Raw genomic sequence first — 12,437 nt, 5'->3', positions numbered from 1 at the left:
TCTTTCTTAACAAGCTTGCTTATTCTATTTTCCTATCCTTATGGCCTCAATCCTTCCTCTTAAGTACAGACAGCAAGTATATAGAACTTCCACCAATTTTTCAGGGCTGGTTTTAAGAAAGCATCTCCTGTAAATTAAGCAAACTTTGATATAATCATTGGAACATAATAAATATGGAATACCCTGTTGCCATTTTTAGTAATTCTTCAGAGTACAACCATAATGGGATGTATTTTAAGTCTAATGGGGACACCACATTGCTTGGTGACAACAGATCCAGAAACATTCCAGGGATGATAGAGTTTTAGTGCAGATCCTTGTAGTGTTATATTGCCCCCTGCCTTGCATCTCCTTTGTTCTTTACAGCAGCCATTAGAAAAACAAGCGTCCTGAATTCATTAAAATTTCTGCAAGTGATTAAGATAATTTTCAGCCCTCCTACCCCCATTTAGGTAAAGAATAATCAAATTACCTATCTCTCAAACTTTATATCTTTTTTTTTTTGATCTGTGAGATAATCTTCTTGATACGTAGAAGCCCCTGACTAAAAATTGCAGTGAAATCACCAAAACAAAAAATAACAGACTATGATGAATAGATGAAAAAATGCCTGTTTGTAGAGGTTTACTCAAGTCAGTGCTGCAAGTGATCATCTTGTCCATCTGTCAGACACAGAATCGAAACTGGGAGTGTCATGGCACCCACAGGTGATCCATCTAGCTTATTATCCTCCCTCTTTTATGAATGGTGATTCAGAGAGATATGTAAGACCACACCTAGAAGAATCTCCTGTCCTCTTAATGAGTGTGTGCGCTTCTCTTTACCTGGGGAAACTGTTCAATGAAAAGGAAGCAAATGTTCCCTATACATATTTGTCTCAAGTTTTCTGTTATCTGTCATTGCAATATCTAGACTTGGTAAGAGAGGCTTCAGCTTTGGGATTGAACTGTTCTCTCCTTCCTTATAAAACATGGAATTTGCTTTGGTTTACTCCGAGAGGATCAGCTTGGGTTGCCTTGTATTATGTTTCCCAGAAGCCCTCACACAAACACAAGTCAATATATGTGTCTAACCCTTATCCTATTATTGTAAAGCTTTCTGGGAGGTAGGGTAGGGTGGGAGACATACAGACATCTTAAAAATAATCCAAAAATGCCTGTCAGTTTACATCTCTGGAAAGATAAAGGAAAATTTAGTTACTTTGCTCATTTTACCAAGTGTTGCTGAATAAAACAGGAATACCCATGCTGCTTCAATAAAAGAACTAGTGACTAGGTTTCCACATGGTGTACGAGTTGCCAGGCCCGCTTCCTTGATGCTGTTCCATTGTGACAGTTACTGTTCTAGATCACTTCTTTCCTGATCCCAAATGCTTTCCAGCTCTTATTAACCAGTGAAGGAGCTGAAAGAACCTTGCAATAAACCTGTAATGCTCCCTCTCTCTAGCTGGAATTTCCCAATTGCTACTCAGTCCAGAGAGTGATGTCATAATGCCTATAAAACAGGAGCAAAGTTCACGCAGAGCAGCAATCTGCTTCAACAGGGCATGTAAATTTTTACTGTAACCTGTTTTACTAGCACATGATTACATGAATCCTTAGAAGATGCATATTCTAGAAGATTGGAGGTTGTATAATTGGATCTTTGCCTGGCAAAACAGCGTCTTTGTGCAATGTCATTTACATCACTAGGGTTAATGGAGTGGGAGCAGGCCAGATTAATATCTTCATCTCTTGGATTTCTCAAGGAGCATTTACGCCCTGTGTTGGGAGTGTAATCATGAAGGAGCAGTGATCTCTTATGGTTTATGGTTGTGTTGAATACTGTTGACTGTCTTGTTTACCATACCATATGTACTTACTCTCAGGTATGTCATACGAGACTTAAAGACAGACAATTTAAAAATCCCACTTCTTCTTCCTCATATTTTTACCCACTACAGGTACAAGCAAAACTTAAAATGACATCCTATCAAAGATATGATAAAAGTTTGTCTCTTGCTTATGCATAATCAGTTTATTCCCTCTGTTTGTGTGAATCTTCCACACAGCCATAGGGGAGATAAAACACTTGTTTAAACTGACAAATGTAATTGTAAATCCAGAAGATTGATGGGGTGGTTGGGAGGGGCATCACAAGCTTGGCTAGTACCTGAACTGCCTTTACTTCTCTTTCTAAAATCAACTAGTTGAATTGTTTGTGTCCCTTAAACTGCTTTTAAAATGCTCTGAGATCAGTTGATAAAAGTGCATTTACTCCTTTTCCTTGAGAAATGTATTTATAAATTTCCCAGTTGACTACATTGATTGAGTTCTGATGGAAAGAGAATACTGTGCTAGACAAGGATTAAAACTGTTTTTATAGGTAATTAATATAATGATGAACCCCATCCAGCTTTTCTTGTGAGCAGGTTAGAAAAAATATAAAATGTTAATGACTTCATAAACTGGTGAAAACAAGAATTATGATCAAGGCTTTGACATGTTTCTCTTCCAGTTTATGTTTGATAGGCCATATAACAGGACACTGGAGGCTGAGGCTGACAAAGTTGGACTTCAGTTTGCTGCAAAGGTAACTAAAATTGGTTCTTACTAGCCAAATAGCTCTTCTGTTTAATTTATTATTGGAATAAGTTATTTACAAATGACAATTCATGGACAGGTAAACTTTAATTTCTCAATCTAGGAATACTCCAAATTTTAGTCAAATAGATGTTTAATGACATTAAGGGAAAACACAGTAGTTTACTGGTCAATGGGGAAACAAAAGGGCATTTTTGCTAGAAGTAGAACAGTGGAGTTCATAAAACTGGGTGTTACTGACTTATTCTTAAAGAAGTGAAAGCTAAGAAGTTCCCTATCATAGATAATATACATGGAAATATATCTGGCAGCATAGATTACAACTCTGTCACTTGGCTTTTGATATATTTCACTTAGCTTCTGTCTGTTATTGAAGATTGTTTTACTAATCCCAGGGTAGGCAACCTATGGCACATGAAGGTGGCACGCGAGCTGATTTTCAGTGGCACTCACACTGCCCGGGTCCTGGGCACCAGTCCGGGGGGCTCAGCATTTTAATTTAATTTTAAAAGAAGCTTCTTAAACATTTTAAAAACCTTATTTACTTTACATACAACAATAGTTTAGTTATATATTCTGGACTTATAGAAAGAGACCTTCTAAAAACTTTAAAATGTATTATTGGCACGCAAAACCTTAAATTAGAGTGAATAAATGAAGACTCGGCACACCACTTCTGAAAGTTTGCCTACCCCTGTACTAATCTGTAGTGCACTTGAGTTTCAGTATATCTTTATCAGAGTAGATACTATGAATAAGCAAGAGTGGTTTTAAATTTTTCTGTATTATGATTGATAGCTAGTAATTTTGGTGTATATAATACATTATAACTTAAAATTCAGATCAGTTTTTTTTATTTGGTTTCAAGATTTAAAATAAGCATAGTCATGTTGTATCAATGGTACAAGTTTATTTATAAATCACTTCTAATATATCAGCTGCTTCATATGGGAAAGAGATGGGTTTCATACTTCTATGTGGAATTTAAATGATGTGGCTCCTTTTTAACATGAGGCTTTAATGCTCTTTGTAAAGTACTTGTAGTTTATTTCATAATCTCTCTACCAATTCACCCTTTTATCCTTGGAAGGATTTAGTTAATAAATTAAACAAATTAAGCAAGACCTTTCAGCTTTACCTATCCAGTTGCAGTGTTTTTGGAGCTGTTGGATAACTATGTGAACAGCACCATCTAGTGCTAATACGTCATAGTAAGAGAATTCTGCTTTTTGCAGTTTGGCCTTTTTGAATCTTCTATTATTCTGAGTTTCTTATTTCCTGTGATTGAAATTGCACTTTTATTTGTGGTTTTAATAGGTTACCAGTGAGGACATATATCTCAGAAATATATTTAGGGAAAATGTAATTGATATCTAGCTCTTTGGGGCAAAGACCTCATTGCTTTGAAGAACACCAAATAACGACACACACCCTCTTAATCCTTCTGCTGCCATAGGGACATCTCCTTTTCACACTAACCTTAGAAGACTTAGTACACACATCCACGCACTTCTAATATCATACGTGATAATAGTTTCCAGAGAATAGTTCCTTAATTAAATAACTTGTTACCTTGTACCTCGACTCTCTCACCTGTGTTCAGACCATTAATATATCTTGAACAAAAATACTAATATTCCAAATCTTTGAGCAGTTCCTTGCAAACTTTTATTAAAAAACATAGAAAAACAAAGATACATAGCTGTTCCGTTTTTCACATGAATGCATAGCAGGAAAATGCAAGTATATAGAGTCTATGGTGTAGGACTTTGGTCTTATATAACTGACATTTACTGTTCAATATCTCAGACACTCCATGTCCATATGGGGAGATGAGGTTCCTAATTTTCCAGCTGTATATATCATTAGTTTTTACTCGTGGCAGGTTACAAGAGATCATATGTTCACAGAATTTCAGCATAGTGACTTACTGAAAAAAATAGATAATTTTTAGATCATACAGAGAAATATACTAACTATATCAATCTTTTCATTTAGACACTTGGAAATATTTACAGTATGGTTGAACCCCAAATTTGCTAGGTGCTGTATAAAAACATAGGAAGAAATGGTCCCTGTTCCAAAGACCTTACAATCTCAAAGACAAAAAGGCAGAAGTGAATGGGGGTGAGGGAAGTGGTGCAGGGTTGGTTACATACATACGTACATATAAGCAGGATGGAAAAAATCAAACAAATACTGTTATAAAATATGAGACCCAAACAAAACAGGTTTTATTGTCATGAGTTTTCAGTGACTTTTACAACTAACTCATGGCTTCCGTGCTCACAAGAAATGTGGTCATCCCAAATTCATGCTAATAATACCCCTATATTGAATCCCACACACTGTCACGTGCTGTACTATCAGGGTCTGCTGGCTGCACAGTCATATTTGTTTACTTTCCTACAGCCACCTATAAATCACTAATAATATAAAGAGGCTTCATGACCATAGCATTCTATCCTCACTTAATAAACCTTGTCTTACTCACTCTCCCCTGGTACGTCTACCTTCATAGCTCATATTTTGACTGGAGCACTTTTTTGGCATTATCTCTGTTGCCCAATGGATGGTGGTGGTCCTCTAAAAACTATTCAGTGCTCAGTGTTTCTCTGAAGTAGAGAACAGCATGGGAATGGCATGGGGGAGGCAAGAAGAGCTGAAACGATCTCCCTCCCATTTGCCATCTAGCATCTCAACAACACCTTCACAAGCTCCACCCACCCAAAAAAACTTACCTGCTGTCACCCTTCACAAGACATATTGTTGCCATGACCTCAATCCACTATCTTTTGGCTGCTTTGAAGGTTCTGGGTGGAGAAAGTGATACACCCGCTCCCCGAAGTAAATAAGATTGCCGAAGTACCTGCAGTATTACTATAGGAAAAACCTTAAATACTGAATTTTCCTACAAATATTTAGCTAGATAAGACAATTGTCACTTTTGTTTGATGGCCATTGCTCCACTGTGTTCAGATACGATTTTCTAGTAACTATATTTACACTCTAGGACACTTTAACAAACGGATAGTATAGTATGGGTATACCCCACATTAGCTAGGTATTAAGACCTATGACTGCATATAAACTTAAGGTTTTTCTTCAGGCTTTTTATGGTGATTGGAGTTCCTAGGCATTGTGATATCACAATATAAATAATACATTTCCTTGCTGCAACTTTTTGTGGAATGTATTTTGGTAACTCTGTTTGCATCCCTTCTGCAGTGCAACTGTTACCACAGTTCATTCATTATTGTCATACTGCTGTGTAAAGTATTCCCAAGGTCAGGTGCTTAAACCAGATGGCATTCCTTTCACTAACATTAATTGTTATCCACCTTACACATGTGCACACATGCTGCCTGTTTCATTTACAGTGTCATTTCACTTCTTTTACTTCTGTTTCTCATAGTCATTACAAAAACAAAAAAATGATTCCCAAGTTTCCAGGAAAAATAATCCCTTCATTTTCCATAGTACATGGCATTCATCTTTTTCTAAAGCGTGAAAATTTACTCTGCTGCCTCTTGTGCTGTTTGCTGTATTTTAGAGTACATGACAAATTATGCCACTGATGCAGCAATACTCTGCTTATTGAGGCATTTTAAATTGGTCTAATCATAACGTGAGGCAAACTTCAGCCCTTATCAACAATTCATGCTGGCATATAGATGGCTGTGAAAGATGTGGCTGTTGGTTTTTTTTACTTCTTTGGTTGGTGAATCTTATCCTCCTGCACCTCATGAGTGACACACCTTTTGGATGCTGTTTTTCTGGGGTGGGGAATAAAAAAATGAATTAGCATGGTCATGTTTGATATGGCAGAGCTTACCTGTACTTCAAAGTCATTTATATTGTCATGAGCACTAGAACTAGCATAGCAGAAGGTCCTCTGAGTAGAAGGCCAAAAAATTGGGTATAACACCTTCCCTTCATTCTCCTGCAGAAATTCTCCCCAGTCTCTGAACTTTCTTTAAAGGGCTTTCTGGTAGTTGCTGTTTTCACAAATATTGAGGGGAAAAAAGGGACCTTCTCTCTGTAGATTTGTGTAAATCTATGAGGGTGATTAATTTGTTCTTCTGAGGTATTATGAGTAGCAACTGTTACTAAAAGAAAAAAGAATGCAGAGCTGTTTATAGTAAATTAAAACAAAGTGAAATCTAGAATAACTACTTTTTCTGATTAACCATTTCTGTGCCTGGCTCCTCTCTCACTAACTCTGTGTAATTTAGGAGTAATTCTTTCAAAGTCAATGAATTACACAGGTGTGAATAAAGTACAGGGCCCAGTGTGTCCTTGAAGTGCACCAGTCTTCAGCCCTGAGAGACTTATCTCATCTTTTCTGTTACTGTTTTTTTTCTTCTGTAGTTAATATCAAGGTTGAATCTGGCTCGCTGACTAGCATTCCCACCTGTCCGTTTTCTGGCTCTAGTGAAGTAGTTTAAGGGGAAAAAAATAAAGTTTTAATATTTGTCCCAGTCCATGTACCATAGTTGTACCATAGAATCTTGAATACTATGTGCAGTTCTTATGACCCTATCTCAAAAAATATATACCATAGTAGAAAGGCAACAAAAATGAATAGGCATACAAAATAACTTCTATAGGAGGAGAGATTAAAAAGACTGAGACTGTTCAGCCTGGAAAAGAGATGACTGAGAGAGGTCAATAAAATCTTGACTGGTTTGGGGAAAGTGAATAAGGAAGTGTTATGTACTCATTCACATAACAAGAACCAGGGGTCACCCAATAAAATTAATAGGCAGCAGGTTTAAAACAAACAAAAGGAAGTGCTTCTTCACACAACATACAGTCAACCTTTGGAAACTCATTGCCAGGGGATGGTATGAAGGCCAAAACTATAACAGAATTCAAAAAAAAAGACTGTATAAGTTCATGGAGGCTAGGTCCATCAATGGCTTTTAGCCAAGATCGTCATGGATGCAACCCTATTCTCTGAGTGTTCCTAGCCTCTGTTTGCCAGAAGCTGGGAGTGAACCACAGGGGATGGATCACTTGATGATTATCTGTTCTGTTCGTTCCCTCTGAAGCATCTAGCATTTTCCACTGTTGGAAGACAGGATACTGAGCTAGATGGACGATTGATGTGACCAAGTATGGCCATTCTTAGGTTTATGTTCTTATGTTCATGTGAAAGATGCAGTCAAAGGAGCTTTGGAGAATTCTAATTTAAAATGTGTTTCTGAGAATTACGGTACAGTGATAGTTCCTTTTTACTTTTAGGCTTGCGTGGATGTAAGAGCAAGCTCTGTGTTTTGGCAGCAGATGGAATTAGCAGAGACCATTCAAGGGCAGCGTAAATTACCAGAATGGCTCTCCACACACCCTTCTCATGAAAACAGAGCTGAACACTTGGACCGGCTTATACCAGAGGTGAGCAGAGAATCTTGAGAGAAGTGTCTCTCTTTTTTTCTGCGTGCCCCCCGCCCATCCCCTGCAAAAGGTTGTTAGAACCATACTTTAGGGTTTAGCTAATTTCATAGCATCACATTTATCTTGCCCTTTTTCCTTGCAGAAACATTCCATTATAAAATACTAACCTGTTCAGGACTTCCATTAGGTGAAGAAAAATTAAAGCAGCATAGGTAAAGTGTAGTTACTCTGTAGGCTTCTCAGCTATCTTTAGATGAAATGTACATTATGATTAAGATTTAAGATTTTTGTTTTGTTAATGGCTTCCCCTTTAATAAATACAGGCTTGGTAAAGTAACTTAGGTCTTCTATGACATCTTGTACCTGTGCTGGAAACCAGAGGTCAGGCTGGGATGCTAAGGATTTGTCTGCACTACAGGCCTTACAGTGGCACAGCTGTATTGCTGCAGCTGCGCTGCTGTAAGGTCTCCTTTGCAGCCCCTCTATTCCAGCAGGAGAGAGCTCTCCTGCCAGCATCATTAAACCACCTCTAACAAGTGCAGTAGCTATGTTGGCAAGAGAGTGTCTCCTGCCAGCATAGTGCTGTTCACAGTGGCGCTTTTGTCGGTGAAACCTTGTCACCCCTGACATAAAAGTGACAAAAATGCTAGTGTAGACAGAGTCTGAGTTCTCTTGTTTCCACTTCTGTTAACTACAAGCCCCAGGACCTAGCTTATCACACAGAGTAGGTCATGCTTCCCCATTTTCTCTCACCGAAGTGGGCATGAACAGCTTTGCCTAAAGAGTGATGTCAGATCCCCAGTAAAAGGTTTCTTAATATCCATAGTAATCATAGGCCTCTGTAGATTTTGCAGACTAGTTTTGTTTTCAGTTCTCTTTAGCTGTTCCATCACATTAGAGAGCCAGTTCAACCCCACTTTAAGGAAATGGAGCTAATTCTCACAATTGTCCATCCATCTGGAGTCTGTTTTTTGTTCTTTCTTTTAAATGTCCTCTTCTAGGAATGCCAAGTTGGTAACTGCTTGTGGATCCTCTTAATCTGCTCAATTACCCACCACTGGTGGCTGAACCAGAAAGCCCCCATTACCCAGGTGTTAGCATTGTATATGAAAACAGTTCTGTTCTGAGTAGTCTAGCCTTGTGTTCCATAATCAAACAGGGTCCCCTTTCTCCAGAAATGTAATATAATTACATAGGCCATTTTTAAAGATAAATAAAGGCTTTCTCTGTCTGCTGTTACCCTTTGCAGCAGCAAATCTATTCCAGTCACAACTCCTCTTTTTCCAACAAAATGAGCTGCCTTTTGAACTTACTACTTCATCCCAAAACAAGTGGTTGCTGCATATTTTGTACAACTAGCCAACTATCACTTGCAATCTTTTCCTGCTGCAAAGTTCTGACTGTTGGAGATTTATTAGCATGGGGATCATAAAAATACTCCATTTCCATAGAACTTTCAGAAAGAGAAGATTTTCATTCAATTGGAGAAAGTACAATTAGTGTGCTAAATGATGGCATAAGCCAAAATAGTGGTTGTGGGTGGGAGATTGAAGGATATCTAGATAGCATCTTTTAAAAATAACCTACCCTAGAAATACCCTGCTTCACCAAAATAACTCGGTGGTCTTTATTTAAGTTGTGAGCTGATTTTAATAGGAATGTTATAAAATCCTATCACAGTGGCTGAAGTGGAAAATGAAAATGTGAACAGTGTTCTTGGAGCCCTTGTTATAGATAGATCAGTACCAAAGGAATAGAGACCGTGATTTATTATTATTTTTTTTTTATACAAGTACCAGCTGGCTTGCAGAGCAGTAGTGAATTATTGCTTGGTCTGGTGCAGGGCATAAAATCTAAGAGCAAAAAAGAAGTTTTCTTATGCCATGGAAAGCGTTGGCATTTATTTTATCACTGCTTGATCTCTTGTTTACCAGGTGGAGTAACCCTTCCTTCTTTCCCCAGCCCCCGAAAAGAGCAGCCATCAGCCAGGTTGGGTGAGGGAGGTCTTGAAGTCATCTTCCCCTATGATATTTGAGGAAGAGGAACACAATTTGCATTTCACCTCAAACACGCTTGGAGTGGGATGGGGAAGCAGGAGTAAGGGCTTTGTGCCCTCAAGAAGAATTCAGTGGATAAGTGGAAGTGATGCGCAACAGCTAGAAAGAATTATAGGCAGAGGTGGTAATTGGTTCTGTTTGACCTGGTGCCTGTCTCTCCCCAATCTAGAGGACTGTGTGAAGAGCTAGAAGAAAAATGGGAATGTTGCTTTCAGTGCTAGTCTATTAAAGCCAGGTTTTATTTATCAGCAACAGCTTCTTGGTGCAGCATTGCTGCACTACAGGTATCCATATGATATGCTCAGTATTGTTCATACTGCACGCAGTGGAAAACAAGATACACTACTGGGAAACTGTGAGAGTAAATCTCTTGGAAGATTTATTTGTTATGGTATCATGAAGCTAAAGAGAAAATATACTATCAATTATACTGGCAGTAGGCAAAATTCAAAACGGGTATGGTAAATTCTATATCTGTATCCATTTTTGATAGTACCTCAGCTGAAGTGACCCTGCCAATCGTTCCCTACTGCTCAACCATTCAGATTAAAAAAAATTTTCCAGACAACCAAATGGCAGTGAAAGAAAACAGTTAATTTTGAAGGACACTTCAATAATGTTACTGTGTTTCTTAGCGTACTTTCTGAGCAAGACCACAATAAATTGCTCTGCATTCTCATCGCACCATAGGAAAGGTTTTTCTGACACTTTCTGATAATGACATTGCACTTTACAATGATGTGACCCAAAGCTATCTCAGGGAATGAAATGTCTATAGTGTCAGAAATCTGGAATTGATCATTCTTAGTCTACAATTGTTTACTCTATCTTTTAAGGCCAAAAAACCTACATTGTTTGCTATTAACTTGAATGATTTTTTTACTTTCTAAGATAGTAAGACAACTGTTAGTGCAAACCAACTGCAAACAGACTGACCAAAGGAGCCACTGGAAATGTGTTTTTTTGCTTCGTTCGTTTTGTTTTAAATCTGTAAATAATTTCATGGTAAAAGTTGTTTTATATACTTAAGATACTTATAGTACATAGCCGAATGATTAACATAAATTATTATAGTAACTAGAATGCTCGTATGGAAAATTGGAGAACAGATACATGCATCAACCTTCCGACATTTAATAGTATAACCATTTCAGAATACTTTCACATGATGACACTGTACAGCATTTTGAATATGTACATCATAACTTGTCTTTGAGCGAGATGGGATCTGGGTATTATAGCTGATTATATTATTATGAGGGTAGTTGAGAGAAATAGAGAACTAGTACGATAAGCCAACATGAAAATTGAATCTGAAATGTAGAACTCCAAATACAAATATTCAAAACCTATAACAGGTATTTTATGATTAGCTTTAAATTTCCAGCTAATAAAATTGGAAGCTTGATTCTGCAACACAAACTGCGGTAGTCTATATTTTGGTGACCAACTTGTCTAATATCCGTTATCTTTGTCCTCTTTTTGAGCTGCCATGCTGCCCACAGTCTCTTCGAGGGATATATAATTCTGTGCAAGTTCCTTTTGTTTTCCTTTTTTTTCCCTTTTCTCCCATCTTCTTTTCTCAATCTTGTGAGTTTAATAAAATCAGAATTGGAATGCAAAGTGACCCATGTTATGAATTTTGTAATTATTTAGGATTCTCATCTACAGCAAGCAGAATATTTGAACATAAAGGTAAACCTGAAGTACAAGAAAATATGTCCAAGCTCTGTGTATATACTATACAAGCACTATTCATTTTCCAGAATTTCATTTTGTCTGTGACATAAGTAAAGGCAGATATTTTACTAGCTAGTATAATTGAATTGGCCTCTAAATTTTATGACGTTATCAAGCTTGACAGTAACATTTTCTAAACTAGAGTGAGAGAGAATACTTAGGCCTGACACATACACTGGTGTCTACTTCAGGCCCAGAACAAATAGGCTGTTACAAGAGTGCTATTTTAGGAGAAATGATAGTTTTAGAAAACATGAGAGAAAAAAGGTTATTTTCTTTTACCCGCCTCCTCTGGAATGTCATCGTATCCAATTGCTGGTGAAAACTTTTCAATCTATGATGAAAATGCTAAAGCAACTTGGACACATCTTTTCCTGCAGCTTTCCTTTTAAAGGTGGCTGTGACAGTCATGGAGCTGCTACGTAATAACCTAAGTATACAGATATGTAACATCGTTATTGAGAGAGACTGTATTACACTGGGGTAATGGAATGTTTATTATATGCTTAGAATGCTTTTATTCCAGGAGGACTGTTGCTAAGAAGAGAGTGACCCCAGAAAAGAACACCAGCACCCACCCACCCACCCTACTCTCCATGCACACGTACTCCATGCACTGGTTTTGTAGATCTTACGTTCTGCCTCCTACTTATATGCCTCG

The 12,437-nt window shown here is 37.7% G+C and overlaps 1 protein-coding gene across 5 annotated transcripts in view; it reads left to right on the top strand.

Moving 5' to 3' along the window:
* OMA1 (OMA1 zinc metallopeptidase) overlaps positions 1-12,437 on the top strand; it is a 32,776-nt gene that overhangs the window by 13,348 nt on the left and 6,991 nt on the right. For 2 of the 5 annotated variants that reach the window (XM_032803116.2, XM_032803118.2), the window contains 2 exons: positions 2,497-2,571; positions 7,830-7,979. In XM_032803116.2, coding sequence (XP_032659007.1) covers positions 2,497-2,571; positions 7,830-7,979 — 225 coding nt within the window. Of the gene's footprint in view, positions 1-2,496; positions 2,572-7,829; positions 7,980-9,941; positions 10,996-12,437 lie in introns of those variants that run through there. The other 3 variants (XM_075067640.1, XM_032803121.2, XM_032803120.2) reach the window with 2 other exon arrangements.

This window comes from Chelonoidis abingdonii, chromosome 7 (assembly GCF_003597395.2).
Source record: "Chelonoidis abingdonii isolate Lonesome George chromosome 7, CheloAbing_2.0, whole genome shotgun sequence".
In the NCBI taxonomy this organism is placed as follows: Eukaryota; Metazoa; Chordata; order Testudines; family Testudinidae; genus Chelonoidis; species Chelonoidis abingdonii.
This window is presented reverse-complemented; position numbering and strand designations above follow the sequence as displayed.